Consider the following 21,245-nt stretch of genomic DNA (forward strand, 5'->3'; position numbering starts at 1 on the left):
GGGGTGGCAGAAAAGATGAAGATGATTCTGCTCCAGGAATATTCCCTAGAGAAATAAGCAAAATTCATCTCTTTGGCTGAAGGCCTTATCTAATCATATGCTCTGAGACAGCAGGTGAAGTTCGGGGCTTAGGTAGCCAGAAGAATAATTTATATTATTACTTCTTTATGGTTCTGATGTCTCCTGAAATCTAGTTTCTGTGCCCACCATCAAGGAAGATGCTTTCTTGGACACGTGCTTCCTGCTGTTGCCTCATCAGTCAGTTGTTCCTGACCCTCCCCTTCCTGCCCTCACTAGAATCCTCACCCGTCTCTGTCTTTACTGAGCTTCTCACCTCTCATCTTCCCCAAAGGCACACTTACAGTTTTTGCTTTTTCTCTGGCTCTTTTCTGTTTGCGCTGATTTTTGCTCTACCTGAAAGTATGGACTAGAGCTCTCTTTACTTCTTCCCCATGAACAACCCCCTGTTGATGACACTTCAGCCCCAGTGACAATGATCTCGACACAGACAGGGTCTTGAATGAGAGTGTCAGTCTTTTCATGAGCTCCAGCCTTACGATTTTTTGCAGTTCACTTGACATTTCCACCCTACTGGAAGCTCAAAGTTGCCTTCACCTAGGCCCATTACTTCTACATAGGTTATGCATGTGCATTGTATTATTGAATAGACCTTAAACACCTGGCTTAGGAGAGGCACATGATGGATGTCAGTTCCCATCCTCCCCTTCCCCAAGTGAGAGGGAGGTGAGAACTTCTTTCTTGATTTTCCTGGTTTTCTCAGTACTTCAGACTGTTCTGAGTCATGTTTCTTCTGGTTTCACCTGTGCCTTCCTCCCATCAATTGTCAACATCTGTCAATATCTCCTTTGAAATATTCTTTCATGCCTTCATTTCCCTTTCTATGAGGACTCTGGAGGCCTTACTACTATTATAGTAGTTTAGGAATCATTTGTCCCATAGTAGAAAGATCCCCCCCCACACACACACACACACACACACACGCACACACACTTAGCCACCAGCCTCTGACTCTCCATTTCCTCATCTGTAATGGAGGGTGAGTTGTCATGCAAACTACCTAAGAAGAGCGTATCATAGAGAATAAGAAACCCACAAGTGATCACTGCCATTCTTTGCACCAAGTCCATCCTGTATATCATGCTGCTTTTCTGAAATACACTTACTACATCATTGTTCCTCTAATGAAAGCATTTTGAGTTCCATTTTTTCTTCAGTTTATTTCTCATCTCTCTGTGATAAGTGTCTGCAGAAAACTCTCAATGCCCAACTTGGGTCCTTTTCCATAATCACGTACCAGAACCCAAAGACTGCCTCCCTTACTCTCCTTCCCCAGAGTCCTTTGCTTTGGTGCAATGCATCAGACTTACTCCAAATTTTAATTGTGTTTTACCTTTTTAAATTTTATTAATGATTTAATGTTGATTTACAAATCTGTAAAATAATAGGGATATAATTCCATATGGTTCCCCCACCAGAGTTCTGTGTCCCCATTCCCTCCATTGGAAACTGCAGTAGTTCTCCCAGTATGGGCTGATTCTATAAGTATATATCTATATCTATTTATCTGGAGTCAGAAAATACTTAGGCTTGCCAAAGCAAGCTTGGGGGTGGGGAAGAGAAGAACAGGAATGGAGGCATCACAATTCCAGACCCCAAATTATATGATAGGGCTATTATAATTAAAATGGCATGGTTTTGAAACAAAAATAGATACGCAGACCAGTAAAATAGAATTGAGAGCCCCAAAATAAGCCCCCACACCTTTGGACATCTAATTATTGACAAGAAGTAGTCTATATTGTTGACAGACTCAAGGTCAGTGTCTCTTCCATTACATAATAGAATTCAGTGTCAGCCACTATCTTGACTAGTGTTCAGCCATGCATCCATGCTTCAGGTCTCTGGCCATAATCTACCTCCAACCTCTTTCCATGTCTTCCAAAGCCTCATATTTTCTCCATGGCTCCAGTTACACTCACCATCTTCCAGAAACCTGTGAGGATTATCTTAACAAAAGCCAGACCCTTTTAAATTTAGACCTCACTTTGTTGGTCTTTTTTTTTAAAAAAATGTTTTTAATTTGTCATTAGTAGTAGGGCACAAGATTGTAAGATTACAATGTATAGTTCCACACCACACCCACCACCAAATTTCTGTATCCCCACCCCTACCTCACAAAGATAACCACCAGAGTTCTCACAAATCCTACAGTTAGCTTGCTTTTGTTTTGTTTGGATTTTTTGTTTTTGGCAAGTTCATGTAAATCAGATCTCTAGATTCCACATGTAAGTGAAACCACGTGGTAGTTGTCTTTCATCTCTTATGTCACTAAGCATAATCATCTCCAGTTCCATCATTTTGTCCCAAAGGACACAATATCATCTTTTTTAATTGTAGAGTAGCATTTTATGGAATATATCCCATAACTTCTTTAGCCAGTCATCTCCTGATGGGCATTTACGATTCTTCCACTCTTGTTGAGTTAGGTGGAAGAAGACAGCATATTGTTCGGTTGTGTTTTCTCTTCCTACTCTTTGCCTTTTGATAGATGAATTCAGGCCATTGACATTTATTGATATCATAGATTGAAGATATTTTAACGGCATTCTTGTAGATTTTTAGAGCGTTCAGATATATGGCATATTTATGGTGGTCTGACTATTTATAGGAGAACTTTCAGAACTTCTTTCAGGGCAGGCTTGGTGATAGTTAATTCTTTCACATTGTTGAGCTCATCTGCCCAGGAAATCAGAATGAAATTATGGTAGCATCTACAAACTGTGGCTTGGTGAGTCTTTGATGAAATCTTAGGTATATTTTGTTGAGTTTCAGATGATTTTTTTGGTTCCTTTTTCTAGATGGCCAGGTAAGCAATATGAAATGGCTCCTACTCCATACCCACACCTCCGGAAGTCACCCTCTGATGCATGTCTTAATGCTCTGCTTCACAAATGCAGCTCAATGTAAGCAATGTTAGCAGGGTGCTAAGTACATGCTAGGTATGGTGTTAGCACCTCATGCAAGTGCATCAGAACAAGTGTGGTCCTTGTCCTTCAGGGTCCCCAGTTGAGTGGTGAGGCAGAGAGAAGAAGGCCCACAGAAAAGGAGCCCCTCTGCTGGAAAGCCAGGAGCAGTCTCTCCCGAGGGTGCTAATGTTTGCATTTCTTCCAGATTCTCTAGCTTGGTGGCGTATAGTTCTTCGTAAAAGTTTCACATGATTTTCTCGATTTCTGTGGTGTCAGTTGTGATATCTCCTCTATCATTTACAATTCTATTTATTTGAGTCTTCTCACTTTTTTTGCTTGAGTCTGGCTAGAGGTTTGTCAATTTTGTTTGATTTTTCAAAGAACTAACATTTGGCTTCATTGATCTTTTGTATGATTCTCTTATTTTCGATGTTGTTTATTTATACTCTAATTTTAGTGATTTCTGTCCTTCTGATTGCTTTAAGTTCCCTTTGTTCCTCTTCTCTAAGTCCTTAAGGTCATTTATTTGAGTTTTTTCTTGTTCTCTAATGTGTGTTTGTATGGCTATGAGTTTTCCTCTCAGTACTGCTTTAGCTGTGTCCCAAATATTTTCATAGCTTGTGTCTTCATTTTCATTTGTTTCCAGTAACATTTGAATTTCTTGCTTCAATGCCTCTTTGACCTAGCGGTTCTTAAACAGCATGTTGTTGAGTTTCCAAATTTTGTGACTTTTAGTAATTTTCTGTTTGTTGTTGAATGTTAGCTTTACTTTACTCTGGTTTGAGAAGATACTTGGGATGAGTTCAATGCTCTTGAATTTGTTGATACTGTCTTTGTGGCCTAATATGTGGTCTATCCTTGAGGATGTGCTTTGTGGATTTGAAAAGAATGTGTATTCCAGTTTTTTGGGGTGAAGATCTCTGAAAATGTCCAGGAGATCTGGTCTGTCCATCTCTTCATTTTATTCTCTTGTTTCTTTGTTGATTCTCTGCTTCATTGACCTGTCTAAGTGTGAGAGTGGGGTGTTAAAGTCTCCCACTATTATTGTATTACTATTGATGTATTTTTGTAGTTCTCTCAGTAGGTGTTTGATGTATTTAGACGGGCCCTCATTGGGTGCAAAGATGTTAAATTGTTAAGTAATTGTTAAATCTTCTTGGTTGATTGACCCTCTGATCATTATGTAATGGCCTTGCCTATCTTTTATTACTTTATTTAATTTAAAGTCTGTTGTGTCAGAGTATGGCTGTTACTGCTTTTTTTGTTTTCCATTAGCCTTTATGATAGTTTTCCGTCCTTTCACTTTAAGTCTGTGTTTGTCTTATTAGGTCAGGTGGGATTCTTGCAAGCAGCATATGGTTGGGTTGTGTTTTCTGATACATCCTCCTACTCTGTGCCTTTTAGTGGGTGAATTTAAGCCATTGAAATTTATTGATATTATGGATGTAAGGTATTGCAGTGCCATTATTCAACATTTTTTATTCGCTCTGATAAATGACAAGTATTATGGTGATGTTCTTGTTTATAAGATGTCTTTTAAAAAAACTTCTTTCAGGGCAGGCTTGGTGATGGTTGCCTCCTTTAACTGTTGCCTGTCTGAGAAGGCTTTTATCCCTCCATCTAGTCTGAATGAAATTCTAGCGGGATATATTATCCTTGGATGAAACCATTTGTCATTGAGGGCTCAATAGATATCCTGCCATTCTCACTGGCTTTTAGAGTTTGAGTGGAGACGTCTGCTGATAGTCTTATGGATTTTCCCAGTCTGTAACATTTTGTTTTTCTATTGAAGCCTTTAGGATCCTTTCTTTATCCTTACGTCTTTTCATTGTAACTATAGTGTGTCTTGGTGTCTTCAGGTTTGGGTTGATTCTGTTTGGGACTCTGGGCCTCCTGAATCTCAATGTCCTTTCTGTTGTTTAGGGCTGAGAAGTTTTCTTCTGTTATTTCCTCTAGGATGTTTACTTCCCCCTCTAGGTGTTTACTTCCCCTTCCTCTCTTTCTTCCTCTAGTAGACCAGTTATACAAACTGGTCTTCTTTTGAGACCATCCCAGATGTCTCTGTTGTTGTTTTCAGTGTCTCTCGACCTCTTTTTTAGCTCTTTTACCTCTTTCTTAGTTTTCTCTAGCTCATCTTATGTCTGATAATTCTATTTTCTGCTTCTGTTAGCCTGCTTTCCCTTCCCTCAGCTTCCTTCTTCAGTTCAGTTATAGTATTAGCTTGTTATGCTAATTGGCCTTTTAGTTCAGCTATTTCATCTTTCAGTACTCTAATTACCTTGAGGTAGCTAGTATTTTCCTTGAAGGTCTCATCTGTTGTTTCCTTAATTCTGGTAGCCCTTTCCTCCATAGTTTTCTTCATTTCTGTGATTATTAGGTTTACTATTGCTTGCATACTTTTCTTATCTATGGTTACTTCTGACGGATTTGGAGTTTCTTCTGGGCTCCTGTCCTGATTCATTGTGGTAGCAGTTTTATTTGCTCTTGATTTAACCTTTTATTTTTTATTGATGTGGTTTGTATTCTTTTGTTCTGTCATTCTTCAGTTGTTGTATTTTGAGTACAAGCCACACTATACTAAAGTCTTTTCACAAATGCAGTCACAAACTTCAGAAGATACAACAATAGCAACTGAAGCAAGAATTGATGCTGTTCAGCCTATACCAGTTAGCCAAACAACACCTCAGTTCAAGAAGAAAAAGCAAACAAAACCAAAAGAAAAAGGAAAGGAAGAGAAAGAGAAAGAAAAAAAAGGCAAAGCAAGAATAGACAATTATGCAAATCTACTATCTACTGTAAATTCTAGGGATAGCAAGAGGAGAAAGGAAAGTAGAAAAGATACACACACAGGGAGAGAGAGAAAGACCACTCCCAGTCAGATTTCTTCCACAAAATAATTCACAAATGAGTGTCAGTGAATTCAGAAAGCAAAAGAAGGAAGAAAAAAAAAAAGATCAGTGAAAGGAGTTTTTTTTTTTTTTTTTATTTTTTTTAGCTAGGAGGAGAGATAAAGGAGGGTGGAGGGAAGAGGGAGAGAGAAACAAGTTCCTCTCAGCATGGATAGGACATACAGTCACCTATCAATGGAAAAGCAACAGTGGTTAATTTTGGTCAATCTGAAGAGGAGGGAAAAGTGACACACGTATATAATAGTAGTAATAATAAAATAAAGTTACGTAAAAAAGCCTAACAGTCAATCTGAAACTTGGACCACTCCAGATTAGCTTCACACAGCCTGGTCCCCTTCCTAAACCAAGCAAAGACAACCAATTATAAGAAATATCAGAAAAACAAACAAACAAACAAAAAACCTCCAGCTAATCTTTCCCAGGCAGGGCTGAGGCCCTTATTGGTCAGGTATTCTGTCACTCAAATAGAGCTCCAACCCCCTTCAAAAATAAAAGGAAAAGGGAAAGGAAAAGGAAAAGGCTTGGAATGACACCCTTGCTGAGCCAGGAATCTTGGTAAGGAAAATAGCTCCACAGGAAGCCTGCTAGGAGCAGCTGGCCAGCCAATTGGGGGCTGGTTCTGGGGTGGGGGAGGGAGGGTAAGTTCAGAAATAGTTAAGCCAAAGATTTTCCTTTCTTTGTCCTTTTGACTTCTGTTTACCAGCCCAAGAGTGGGTTATAATACTCTTTTGGTGTCACTCTGACCACCCCTTATTCACCCTTTCCACTGAAGCCCCAAATCCTACCCTCTCCAGAGAATCCCAGGTTGTAAAATGCTTCTTTCTGGAGCTCACACCAGGTGTTGTCTCCAAGTCACCATCTTGGCTCTGCCCCCACCCCCGCCCCAGAGCTAATGTTTGCATCTGAAGGAAGACGCTGATCAGCCTCCCATCTTCTTCTCATGGCTCCTCAAAGGGCTTTTAATTCCCATCTATCACATACAATCCGCTCCCAGACTTGGACCTGGCCCCTTCTCAGAAGCAGTTTGCCAAGTCTTTATTTATTCAGTCCAATTTTGGATTTCACATACCATTAATACATTTCTGTTTTTATATGTCTCTGTGTAACTAAACTCTGTGACCAATAAATGAAGGGGGGGTTGAAACCTTTTATCTTAAAAAAATGCTCCTGCAGCTTTATGTAAAGTTAAATGTAAATTTAGCATGATAATCCCCCTCCAGTTTGGTCCCTGGGTAGGAAGGCATGCAGTTAGCTGAGTTCTTCCCACACAACCTCCCCAACAAAATGCAGGCATCTCAGAGGCTCTGCCACACTCCTAGGCTGCCATTTCTTTAAAATCACAATTAATTAAAATACTCCCTCTAGATCAGTGTTTAACACCAGCAGACAAACTCTTGAAACCATATTTCTCAGAAACCTCTGGCTCACAGTGTTCATCTTATAGGCCCCCTGCTAAGTACAGTCAAGCAAAATCTTATGGTGTCTCCTCCCATCCTCATATATTTGGGCCCAGACAGTGGGACATGTCTCTCTCTCTCTTTAGGAGGAAAGAGACCCTTTTAAGACCCCTTTTTCCCAAGAGAGAAGACTGGCTTTTCTAATGAGGAAGGCTGGGACAGGAGGCCGAGTTCAAGGACCCCAGTAGCTCTCAGCCCTCGCCCACCCCTCCGTGTGTGCTGAGGTCCATACTGCTGACCATCAATGGACTCTGCTTCTGGATTTCTTACCTGTTACATAGGGAAGCCGCAGAGTCTTGTGGAAAGACAGTGAGTGTTCTGGTTATGACTTCTCAGCTTTGCTTTTTTATCTTATACAGTGCTGGGGAATTAACCCAATGTCTTATGCTTGCATGGAATCTCTGAGCTGCTTCTCTGGCCCATCTTTTTTAACTGTTTATAGACAGAGAGAGAGGTGGGGCAGGGAGAGAAAGGGAAGAAGGAAGAAGAGGAGGAGCGGGGGGGGGGGAAGGTGGAGGAAACAAACTGAGAGGAGAGACATTGGTCCACCATCCATGAAGCTCCCCTTGGTGCTAAACATGGTGCTCTTATGTGTTATAAAGGCTTAAATCCAGGGTTTTGTGTATGGAAAGCATGCTTCTTTACCTACTAAATCATCTCTGATACCTCTTTTTATTTTAATTGAAAAAACACTAATTAATCGAGGGGTACAGTTTCGTACCTCTTTTTTTTTTAAAGATTTTATTTATTTACTTATTTGATAGATACAGAGGAAAACTGAGTGGGGAGAAGAGATAGGGAGAAAGGGAAACATCTGTTATACCGCTTCACCACCTGTGAAGCATCTCCTCTGCATGTGGAAGCCAGGGGCACGAACCTGGATCCTTGGGCATGGTAACGTGTGCTCAGCCGGGTGTGTCACCACCCAGCCCCCTTTTCACACCTCTTTCAGATATTTTACCACACTATTTCCATCACTAAAGTATCAGTATCTCTCCACTACAGTTCACAGGAACCCCTTCAACTTTTCACATCAGCCTCCCAGTTCACTTCCTTGCTGAATCTCTCCTCCCTACTCTCCTAGAAAACTCACTTCATTCCATAGGAACTCAACTTGCCACCTGATAAAAATAATGAAGCTGTGTTCTAGTTCTCAGAAGAAGCCAGCAACAAGATTTTATGAACTAAAATATGAGCCTGAGGTTCCTAGGGCCTCCTCGGAGTCTCATTAAGCAGAGATAAGGCTTCTTCCCCAGTCTTAGTGGCAAATCTCTTCTAAGCATCAGTGTGCACAGGGCCCCACTGGGGAAAGAACAAACTTCTCTGCTTCCCTTGCTTCCATCCCGACTCCAGAGACAGTGTTGGAAACAGTACTGGAAATAGCCCCCAAGCCACTTAGCATGGATTTCAATCCCGAGTTTACCGTCAGCTAGCTGTGTATCTTGGGCAGTATTCCCCACTTTTCTGCACCTCATTTTCTTCATCTAAACTAGCTAAGGCTGCTCTGAGAATTTAAGAAGCTTTGCACAACACTTGGACCTGAGTCTATCATGTTATAAATATTACATACCAGTGTTGGATCCGTATAAAGCAATATCTGTGGTCAGTGATCGGGGTGAATGACAGCATGCAAGAATCACTTGGGTATCGGCTTCCCTCTCCAAGGAAGTCCAGGCCAAGCTGGCACATGTGCCAGGCATATGGCAACAGACCAAACCAGGTGGCAGCTTGCTTGATCTCTTGGCTACCACCCCAGACCTCTTCCCTCTACTAATTAATATGGCATCAGCCTGGATCAGATAGGGCAGGAACCAGAGTGATTACTTTCAGGACCCAATTTCTTCCAGACCCTTAAACAGCTGCGTCTCCGTCCTCCACATTGACAACCAAGACAATTTTGAGCTGAGCCACATATGCACACTGATGTCGAATGAGGTCATCCAGTGGGCTCATCCACAGTCCTTCTGTGCATGCCAGGAGGGAGACACAGTCTCTTCTCTCCAAGGTGGCTCATGTTGGGCAAAACAAATGACAGGCAGCCCTACAACAATTCAGAGAGAACAACACCTTCTTAGCCATAGCACCTGGGCTGGAAGGAACCTACAGATCTGGTCTATTCCTCTATGTGTTTCTGGTTGAGAGAATCATGGCTCAGTGAGATGAGTGCTTTCCCCACTTCAGAGCAGGGATGAGACTGAGTCTAGTTTTGTCTGGCTCTTGGTAGAACTCTTTCTTCACTGAGCACCATCGTCTGATAGCTCCCCCTGCTAGGAAGCTAGTACAAACTGATTGGTACACCCCCGGGTCAGGAGAACCTGCAACTACCAAGACAAGCAGTGAAATGCAGTGGCAGATGGAACTGAAAATGGGCTTTACAGTGGCCCTGGAGGGTTCGTACGATGCCAAAGCTCTGAGCTTTTCCTAGGAAGAAGAATGGCAGGGCAGCCAGGAAGCAGAGGTGTCAGAGATGGTCTGCAGGAGGTTTTGATGTACTTCAAGCATTGTCCCCAGGAAGAAAGCTAGGGCAAGCTTGCCCTCTGCCCTAGAGTCTCTTAGTGTTTGTTCCATGAACCATTGTTAGCCACCAGGAAGAATCAGCCTAGAGAGGAGGAAGGGTACGTGCAGAGGCAAGGAGATGGCATGCTCTCAGTAGCTTTGTTCTTGGAAGCTCACTATTCACAGCTTGAGAATCTTCTTTTTCTGCACAGCTGTAGATGCCACTCTCAGCTTTGTGAAGAAGCCAGTTGGATACCACTATTATCTCTGATTCAAGGCCCAGATGGAGAGGGAGCTGCAGAGATGCTCATGGAGAAAGAGGCTGCACTCTCGGTTAATTTTCTTTCTAAAGCCCTCTTTCCTACCCTACCCAGAAAGCTCACAGCACCTTACAAATCTCCTGCCTCATATCTTCCCAACATTTTATTGCATAAAATGTGAAATAGCCCAAGATCAGAAGGACAAAAATGGAGTGACTAGCGGGTTGCCTTCCCTGGAAGATGATATTATTAGTATTAATATTTGTCATCACTGGAGTTTTACTGCCCTGGGCCAACATTTTTAAAGACAGAAGAATGAGCTGGGGAGATAGCATAATGGTTATACAGAAAGACTTTTATGCCTGAGGCACCAAAGATCCTGTGATCAATTCCCCAGAACCACCATAAGCCAGAGCTGAGCAGTGCTCTGTAAAATAACTAACTAAATAATTAAATGTTAAAAAAAATAATAAAAGAGGGGGGATTTGGACGGTAGTGCAGCAGTTATGTGCATGTGGCGCAAATTGCAAGGACCAGTGTAAGGATCCTGGTTCAAACCCCTGGCTCCCCACCTGCAGGGGAGTCGCTTCACAGGCGGTGAAGCAGGTCTGTAGGTGTCAAAAATAAAATAAAAGATAAAAAACAAAAGAGGGAAAGACACCATAGTGTTGAAACTTCTCCCAAGGTAGCAGGAGCCAGACTTGAACCTGGGTTGAGTGCCTGACTCTCCCGTGTAAGCTATCTTGCTGGCCTGGGGATATTGCTTCTTAAGAGACAGTAGGAGCAAGAGTCATGGATAGAAACAATATAATTTTTCTGCACTCAAATAGTTCAAAACTAATAGCAGAACTAAACATTCACCCTGCCACTCATGCTTTGGGACCTTGAGCAATTATAGAACTTGGGATTGCCATTTGAATTGTGATTTTTATGAAAATTCGAATGTATGAGCTTCATGAATATTAATAAATATGTAAATAAAATTTGCATATGTATGTTATCTTACAACAACCTCAAGAAACTTAGCTTGAGTCTAATACCTATGCCTGGACTAATAGCTTTCTTGGGTGCTATTGTTTTAACAAGAGGAGAAAGAAGGGAAAGTGCTGTGTAGACTAAAAATATCAAGTAAACATCTAAATTTGGGGTAACTCCAAATGCCACCTCTATATTCCATTGAAACCATTGTCAGAATTTCTGCAGCTCTTGTAGGAGACCCCCAAGTCATGTTATGTAGAGCAACTCTCTAGACCTCTCCCGGGTGGTTTTTTGCCCATCCTGGCTGAGCCACAGACCTTACAAGCTTCTTCAAAGACCCACCAATGTGATCCTGTAAACCAGATCAGAAGCAGTAACCCCTCTCAGCCCAAAGACAAGCCCCCTTACCAAGGAGACTAAGCTTCAGGTGTATAGTTCAGGCATCCAAGTGCACAGGTGCCGTCTAAAGAAAGCATGCCCCCTGGTGTCTGTTGTGAGTAATCACTTCCCCAAGTCACCTTTCCTCTACTGTGAGGGATTGGGGGAGGGAGAATGGAGTGGGTGACAGAGAAACAGCCACCACATTCTTCCCCTGGCCTCCGGGAACATTCTCCCTTCAACCCTCACACCAAGCTTTCCATTTCCAATATTATACCTTGCACATAGAAAGCAATTTTAACTTCTCCAAGCCTGTTCACATTTATTATTATCACTCTTCAAAATAACCTTGCAGAGAGGGTATTTATCCCAATGCTGAGTTTCTGAAGGAAAAAAAATGAAAGTACTTCCTGGAATCACAGGTACCATTGAAACATAAGCTAGGAGTGCACCTGCGTAGGCGTGTACACACAGATACGTACAAACCCTCAGCAGTCACGGACGGATTTGGCAGGGAGGGGGACCAGCAGGGCATCTGTGCGTCATTCCACACCCCTCAGGCATCCAAGTCTGCGTTTTCTCTTAGAGTCTTTGTGTCCTCCACATCCTGCTTGCTTGCTCTGGGGACCTGCATTCAGTGCTCAGTGGGGGAGAGAGCAGCAGTTCTGAGGAAGTTCATGGAGCTGAACACAAACTTTAGTTTCCACTCAGGTCCCCTTCCTGACACTGTGTCCTCTCCTAGAGCCTTCTCGGCTGCTGCTTCATCCCAGGGGAGGCCTCGCATGCCCACCCTGCAGGCTGCCCACTGACACCATGGTAGAGCCTTCCAGTCATTTCTGTTCCAAGCAGATGCGAGCTAGGAAAGCCATCAAGTGCTCACATCTGAGCAAAGAAGGGCTTAAGAGCACCCCAGCCTCCCTGATGCTCCACCCTGCGCGGGACAGGGAGAAGGGGTCCTTTTGCTGGTTTTATGATCTTAAAAACGCAACAGGCAGCACACCCGGTAGAGCTCAAATGTCACCATGCACATGCATCTGGATTCCAACCCCTGCCCCCACCTGCAGGAAGGAAGCGTCATGAGTGATGAAGCAGTGCTACAGGTGCCTCTCTGTCTCTCTCTTTTTCTCTCTTTTTCCCCTTTTCCTCTTGATCCGTGTCTCTAGTCAATAAAAAATAGATCAAAATAGGTAGGGGCCAAGTGGTGGCATACCCAGTTGAGTATACATATTACCATACACAAGAGCCCAGGTTCAAATCCCTGGTCCCCACCTAAAGGGCAGAAATTTCATGAGTGGTGAAAAACAGGGTGCAGGTGTGTCTCTGTCTCTCTCCCTCTTTTTTAAAAATTTCATTTATTTATTATTGGATAGAGATAGAAATAGAGAGGGGAGGTAGAGATAGAAAGAAAGAGATAGAGAGAAACCTGCATCCCTGCTTCACCACTCATGAAGCTTTCCCCTGGTAGTTGGGGACCAGAGGCTTGAGCCTGGGTCCTTGTGTGTGCTTAACCAGGTATCCCAAGTCTGACTCACTCTCTCTCTCTCTCTCTCTCTCTCCCTCCCCAATCATTTTTCTCTGTCCTATCAAATAAAAAATAATAATTTATAAAAAATATTACATTGAAAACTAAAATCAACATTTTAAAAACCCTACAGAGGCCATGGGGTAGGCAGGGCCTCCTTGCACCCTAGACATTTTTGCCACAGCTGGGCAGCAATGTGGAGCTGAGGTCGGAACCCAGCCCCTGCATCACATGGCAGCCAGAGCCCACATGAAGTGTTCCAGGGCTGCCTGCTCTTGATTCCCTTGAAGCAGAGAATGCCAGGCAGATGGCCTTGCAGTCCTGTGAAGCTGCAGGAATTAGACTCCACCTGTGTTCTAGGCACACAAGGAATAGATATTTGGGGACATGCCTGGGCATGCACGAAGTGACTGTCCTGGATTCCTGAGATGCTTCTCCAGGGCTTTGGTTTCCTAGGCGATGGCTTCTTAAATTAATCACCCAAGGCCCAAGTTTTGATGTGATTTCTCCACAGGGTTCTTTGCTGTGGCATTGCTGCCCCCCCCCAACCCCTGATTCTCTGACACCCCTGAGTAGACACCTATGTCCTCTCTCCCCTTCCTAAGGCTGCAGCCTTCATGGCTGAAACTCTGTCTCCTGAGTCCCATACCCTACAATCAAGGCGCAGAAGTGAAGAACTAGCCCCAGAACTGAGAGCAGGGTAATGAACCACTATGGTACTGGGATGAACCCTTTATGAAGCGCTCCTCCAGCGTTCTCTGCTGACATTTCAGGACTGTGAAAGAATTAGCAGCTCCCAAACAATGCTACCTTTGCCTGGCATATGTTAACATAAGCAACACATTCCAAAGATCCAAGGTTCTGCTTTTGTGCTAACACTCCGTTAAGGCTTTGTGTTTCTTTCCTGCAACTTAGACGCAGATTGGATGGTGGTGTACCCAGTAGAGCACACACATTAACATGCACAAGGACCAGGGTTCAAGCCCTGGTTCAAGGGGGAAACCTCATGAGCAGTAAAGCAGGGATGCTGGTCTCTCTCTCTCTCTCTCTCTCTCTCCTCTCTTCCTGTCTTTGTTTCTTTCTCAATTTCTCACTGTCTCTATCAAAAAAAGAAGGAAAAATGGGAGGGAGCACATGGCTGCTGGAATCAGTGAATTTCCTGTGCAGGTACCGAATCCCAGAGGTGACCCTGGTAGCTATAAAATAAAATTTTAGTGGGGGGCTGGGTGATGGCATAGCTGGTAAAATATGCCACACATTACAGTGCACAAGGACCTAGGTCCAAGCTCCCCGGCCCTCACTGGCAGGGAGAGAACTTCACCAATGGTGAAGCGGGTCTGCGGATATCTCTCTGTCTCTCTCACTCCCTGTCTCCCACTTCCCTCTAAATTCTCTGTCCTATCAAATTAAATAGTTCTTAAATAATCTTTGAAAAGAGATGAAAAGAAGGAGAGATACATTCTTGTCATCCTTCCAGTGCTGCTGACTGGAACCAGAATGAACAGCAGGACTGAGGGGACCCACTAGGGAGGGTGGCCATGGTGCCCCACTTATCCAGCCCACAACTTTCCATTTGGAGGGATGAGCATCCTGTGTTCCAGGGACTCCACCACCCCTGCCAGCTCTCAGGAAAAGTAGGTTGCTGGATCGACAGTCAGGGAGGCCAGACATTTAAAAGACAAGTTCCAGAGGAGGCACAGTGGTGAGCATGTAGGACTTAACAGTGTGAGACCCTGAGTTTGACCCCCTCACCCCCACTAAATGTGCCAAAGATATGCTCTGCTTCTCTCTTTCCTCCTCTCTGACTTGTGTTAGTGAATAAGTCTTGGGGCTGGGTGATGATACACGTGGTTGAGCACACACATTACAATGCACAGGGACCCAGGTTCATGCCCCTAGTCACCACCTGCAGGGGAGAAAGCTTCACAGGTGGCAAAACAGTGCTGCAGGTGTCTCTCTGTCTCTCTGTCTCTCCCTTCCTCTGTCGCTGTCTTCTCTCTCCATTTCTCTGTCTCTATTCAAAACAAATAAATCTTGAAAGGGTAAAAAGAAACGGGAAGGTTTGGGGGGGGGTGGGTAGGGCTGAAAAGGAAAGCACTGAGAATCTGCATATGGTGGGGAATTCTTTGGACATACCACACCCTGGAAGTCAGGGCACATGACCTGTGTGACAATCCTTGGCATCACTTAGACATTTGACTCAGGTACATCCTGGTGGCAGTTCAAGTCAGAGGACAAAGTGAAGTTGCCTGTATATGTAATGCTGGGTAAGAAGAAGGCTGGGAAACCCCAAGTCTAAAAAGACAGGTGAGTGGAGGATGCAACACCTGGAAAGGAGACAGAGAGGGGCATCCCAGGCACTGGGACAAGGCTGGGTTCAGGGCAGTTGGGAACTGAGGGAGGAGAGACCCAGGCAGAGGACGTGGTCAGACAGCCAGGACACAGAAACAAGGGGAAAACTAGTACCTGGTCCATGTTAACCAGAGAAGCACTGGTCCGAGGTGCCACTAATGTGATAGAAGTGGGTGGGGGAGCTGGGAGATAATTCAGTATTCATTACTCCTCCTCCTCTTTTTTTTTTGGGGGGGGGCTTATCACAATCAAGATCCATCCAAGATGAAACAAAGAAGTCTTCATCATTTTAACAGCTGAAATATATATTTCAGCTGTTAAAATGATGAAGACTTCTCCTTATATATATATCACAGCTGTCTTAGTTACTCATCTGTCATTGGGCATCTGAGTTGCTTTCAGGTTTGGCTATCACAAATTGTGTTGCACTGGTGTACAGAGATCTCTCTGAATGGCTTTTTTTTTTTTTTTTTGCTGGGTAATAGGGTGATAGTGTAAGTCTCTTTCTAGAATTCTGAGAACTCTCCAGGTTGTTTCCCACAGGGATTGGACCAATTTACTTTCCCAGCAGCAGAGGTCAACCTTCTGCCCCAGAGTAAATGACGAGATGGTGTGGCTTTTGATGAGAAGAAATGCCTCCATCTGTGAGGTCTGCTATACAGACACAGTCACATGCAGCGCCTCCATTTCTAAGAGGACAGCTTGGCTTATAGCTCTAACTCAGAACTATCTTTTAGCATTTCTTTGTTATTTATTGAGTCAAGCCACTTTTTGTTTGTGATTAATAGTGGTTTCCATAATTAAAAGGTTATGGGTTATAGTTTTTAAAAAATATTTATTTATTTATTTATTCCCTTTTGTTGCCCTTGTTTTATTGTTGTTGTTATTGATGATGTCATTGTTGGATAGGACAGAGAGAAATGGAGAGAGGCAGAGAAGACAGAGAGGGGGAGAGAAAGATAGACACCTGCAGACCTGCTTCACCGCCTGTGGAGCGACTCCCCTGCAGGTGGGGAGCCAGGGGGCTCGAACCGGTATCCTTATACCAGTCCTTGCACTTTGCGCCGCCTGCGCTTAACCTGCTGTGCTACCGCCTGACTCCCCAGGTCCTAGTTCTATGCCTCACTCACCAGCAAAGTTCTGTGCCCCCACGCTCCCAATAATAACCACTAGAGTTCTCATAAAGTCTTAGAGGCACGTTGTTTACTTCTCGCTTTTTGTTTTGTTTTTTGTACATTCTCATGTTTCAGTGCTCTAGAACATTCACACATATGAGTGAAACCATCCAGCTGTTGTCTTTGATCTCTTCACTTATTTTGTTAAGCTTATAGCCTCTGGCTCCATCCGTTTTGTCCCAAAAGATACAATGTCATCCTTTTTGACTGTGGAGTAGTATCCTCTGGAGTCTGTATCTCATAACTGCTTTAGCTAGTCACCTGTTGATGGGCATTTAGGCTGCTTCCACTCTTTGGCTATTGTGAATAATGCAGCTATGAACACAGAGGTGCATATGTCCCTTCAGATTAGTATTTGAATGTCCTTTGGACAAATGCCAAGGACTAATGTTTCTGTATTATAAGGTAATTCCATTTTTTGTTTGTTTGTTTGTTTGAGGACTCTCCATACTAACTCAGGATTTTCTTTCAGGTTCCATGGTTCATATGCTTGAACCTCCCATGGGCAGCTTAGACTTGCACTCTGCACATATATGTACAGACCCACTCACGCTCTCCCTGTTCTGAATTTTAAGAAGTGAGCTCATTGCAACCAAAGGCTTCTGCAGTAGAAATCGAGAAGTCCAGCTTTTCTTTGATGAAATTGGGATTATCTGACACAAGGGTCAAAACAAAGCTTTCTTTAGCTTTCACTCATTCAGGCAGTCACTCTCTCCCTGGCTGTGTCGCCAGCCTCTAGAGAGAACTTCTTTCCTGACAACGAGGGTCTCACCAGATGGCGCAATAAAAATCAGAGCTAGGGGGGAGTCAGGCGGTAGCGCAGCAGGTTAAGTGCATGTAGCGCTAAGTGCAAGGGCCGGTGAAAGGATCCCGGTTCGAGCCCCAGGCTCCCCACCTGCAGGGGAGTCACTTCACAAGCGGTGAAGCAGGTCTGCAGGTGTCTGTCTTTCTCTCCCCCTCTCTGTCTTCCCCTCCTCTCTCCATTTCTCTCTGTCCTATCTAACAACGACAACAACAATAATAACCACAACAATGAAAAACAACAAGGACAACAAAAGGGAAAACAAATTTAAAAAATCAGAGCTGGGGAGATATCACAGCAGTGTGCACCAGATGTGCATACCTGAGACCCTAGAGGCTGCAGGCTCATTTCCAGGCACCACCATACGCAAGAATTAAGCAGTGCTCTGGTCTCCCTCCACCCCTCTCTTTCCCTCTCCCTCTCCCTCCCCCATAAACAAATGCAATTTTCATTTAAATTGTCCAGGAAAGTGCCACAATAGCACAGTGCTCTGGTCTCTTTCCTTGGGGTCAGAGAAAGCTCAGTTGGTAGGGAGCTTGTCTTGCCAAGTGTGCTGCCCAGATTCAAGCCATAATACCACATGAGAGGTTCCATGACACCAGGGGAAGTTTCTGTGCTGTAATATCTCTCCCTCTGAAAAAGTGACCTGGGAGCACCGGAATCAAGCTTGTGCAAGAACCCCAACCACAAATAAAAGCATCACTCTAAGAACTTTCAAACATGAAAACTCCCACACTCTCACGCCAAGAAATCCTGACCCAGAAAGGCTGGTTTGAGGCCTGCCATGCCTCAGATGCTCGGTAGCTTCCCCCATCCTCCCAGATAATGACTATGTCATATGTGCTTATGTACCAAAGCTACACACACACACACACACACACACACACACATACACACACACACACACACACACACACACACTAGCATATACACACACATACACACACATACATACACGCACATACATATACACATACACGCATATACACATGCACACATACACACGCATACATGCACACACATACTCACACACACACACACACACATACATACACCTTGTTTATGCTGTTTCAACAGCCTCCTCCCAACCATGGCTCTCGTGGTGGTGGCGGCAGAAGGCACGGAAAACTCAGCAGATACTGAGGAGAGCTCCTCAGTGTTGTCTAGGTGCACCTGATATCTCTGCTGACTGAAAATGGGTTTGTCATGCTGTCCCCTGTCATCACACTCGCGTAGAGGCCCCTTCTCGTCAGAGGTTAAATGAACAACTTTGCTTTTTTTTTTTTTTTTAAGAGAGGAGATTCCTAAGCAAGAAGACAGTTCACCTGGTAGAGTGTGTGTTTTTCTGTATGCACAGCCCAGGTTTGAACCCTGGCAGTACTCGGGAATAGTGTGACACCAGGGAGACCTCCATTCTGTGCAAGTTCTCTTTCTCTCTCTCTCCTCTCTCTCTCTCTCTCTCTCTCTCTCTCTTTTTCACTAACTGAAATACAAAGAATGAAAAAGTCATTCTGGAAATTGTAATTTTGTGCATGCTTGAGGTCCCAGTGCTACTAATGGGGGGGGGGGAGTAAAAGAGTGAGAGATCGCATCATTAAATAAATTGATGAAATGCTTCATCTAGTTAGGGTGGCTCAATGCAAATTCTGAATTTTCATGGGTGAGAAGTTGCTTGCAGTATCTGCCAGAGTCCCCTGGTTCTTTCTGTTACTTCAGTTTTTTTTTTTTTTTTTTAAGATGTATCTATTTATTGAGAGAGAGCAAGAGCTAAAGAGAGAAAGAGAAGATAGAAATCAGGGCAGCCTCTCCAGCATATTTAGTGCCAGGGATCAAACTTGGAACTACATACATACCAGTCTGCACTCTACCCACTGAGCCACCTTGAGTGGCCTCACTTTGTCTCAGAGGGTCTGATAGGGTTAATGCTCCATCGGAGAGTTCCTGAGGGAAACACTGTCTTACAGGAAAAGCAGAAAGGGCTGCTAGGATCTAGATCGCTTGGTAAGTGGATTAAAGGAATCCCTTATATTATATAAGATGACTGCATATAAGAAAGAAAGGAATGAAGATGTTTTCCGCTTTAAAGAATTAGTAAACAGAGATGCTTCCTCTGAGAGCAAGCCAGGGTCCCTTAGTAGCAGTTTCCACCCTTCTGAGGAAGCTAAAACCCCCAATTTTAAATCCTTTAAAAAATATGAACCAAGTGCTTTTCTGCCTCACCCTGTCTTGCCCAAAACGCTGTTGTACTACTTAATATTTTCCCAAAGGAACGGCTGCTGGAGTTTGTGAAGTGTATGCAATTATCGAGTGAGGAAACCAGGGTCCCTTAATAGCAGTCTCCTCTCCCTGAAATTTTCCAGTTCGTGATCTTGTCTGTAGGTTACTCAGGCCTGCCTCTTCTTGTCTTAACATATCCAGAAAATGGAAAATGTAGGAGCCAGGTGGTGGCACACCTGGTTGAGTGCACACGTTTCAAAACACAAGGGCCAGGTACAGGTCCCAGGCCCCCACCTGCAGGTAAAACGGTGCTAAAGCAGTGCCACAGGTGTCTTACTTTCTCTTTCTCCAACTCTCCCACACCTCTCAATTTCTGTCTCTATCCAATAAATAATGCAAAAATAAATTGAATATTTAAAAAAGGAAAAATGGAATGATGAGCCTCAATTCTCTTTCTCCCTCCCACCCTCTCCTCTCCCCTGTCCTCTCAACCCCCACCCCCATTTCTTCCCTGCCCCTGCAGGAACCTTCTGCATCATTTCACTGTGCACCTGTGTGGCTGGGATCAACTTTGAGCTGTCACGCTACCCGCGCTACCTATATGGACTCCCAGATGACATCAGCCACGGCTACGGGTGGTCCATGTTCTGTGCATGGGGGGGCCTGGGCCTCACCCTCATCTCGGGATTCTTCTGTACCTTGGCCCCCTCTGTCCAACCTGTCCCCAGGACCAACTGCCCTAAATCCAGGCCCGAGAATGGGACAGTGTGCTAAGAGGCCACAACGCCGATGACAACGACGACAGAACCCCCCCACACACACATACACACATATATAAATATATATATAATATACATATTTCCGAGGAGACTCCGCCCAGATGATGCCAGTGCCAAGGGAGGCTTGTGTGGGCATCACAATGGACTCTGTGTCACCCTGTCACCACCAAGATGGGGATAGCGCTGTTCACGTCACATGGCTCTTCCATCACTTCTTGACTTGTGGCTCCGTGGCTTCTGGAAGCTGGCGCACCTGTTGGGCTCCCAGCAGCATCTGGATCCCAAGTCCCTTGTAAGGATGGGGTAGTGGGCAGGGAAGGGACCGTGCCCGTGGTTGCCAGCGGGTCACCCCCTGGACCAACAGGAGAGGACACCGTGCCCTCCCCCTCCAACCCTATGGCAGAAGCATCATGCTCTTCACTCATTTAATGTAACCCCACCCTGGAGGCCACCTGCAGAAACACTTCCTCTCCTGATGTTTCCTCTAGCTGCACATGGGATGTGGGAGAGAAGAGGACTGAGCAAGGAGTTTTCTCTTTGGAATCCAAGAGGTGGAGACAATGGGGAGAGACCCAGCTGTCCCCTGGAGGCCCAGCTCCACACTTATAAACAGACACACCAGGAGCTGCTTTGAGAAGCCAGTCTCACTTTCCAGCTGCCTTACACCCAGTTCAACAAGTGGGAGGCCGCCCTGCCCTGCCCTGCCCTGCCCTGCCCTGCCCTGCCCTGCCCTGCCCTGCCCTGTCCCACCCCCACCCCGCCCCAGATGCGCTTCTGGGCATATAGGGGCTTTGGAGTGACGCTGTGGTGTGTGTGTGTGTGTGTGTGTGTGTGTGTGTGTGTGTGTGTGTGTGTGAGAGAGAGAGAGAGAGCTCACTTCCGGTGGTTTCCTCCCCCCCCCACACCCTTTTTTTTTTTTTAATGGACGTACTG

The 21,245-nt window shown here is 44.5% G+C and overlaps 1 protein-coding gene across 1 annotated transcript in view; it reads left to right on the forward strand.

The window, feature by feature from the left end:
• The window catches only part of LOC103121558 (transmembrane protein 178B), a 37,300-nt gene extending 16,262 nt beyond the window's left edge, over positions 1-21,038 (forward strand). Inside the window, exon 3 of the mRNA XM_060195669.1 lies at positions 20,057-21,038. Coding sequence (XP_060051652.1) covers positions 20,057-20,307 — 251 coding nt within the window. The 3' untranslated portion in view covers positions 20,308-21,038. The remainder of the gene's footprint in view (positions 1-20,056) is intronic.
• The last annotated feature ends 207 nt before the right edge of the window (positions 21,039-21,245 follow it).

The sequence above is a fragment of the Erinaceus europaeus genome, chromosome 8 (assembly GCF_950295315.1).
Source record: "Erinaceus europaeus chromosome 8, mEriEur2.1, whole genome shotgun sequence".
Taxonomy (NCBI): domain Eukaryota; kingdom Metazoa; phylum Chordata; class Mammalia; order Eulipotyphla; family Erinaceidae; genus Erinaceus; species Erinaceus europaeus.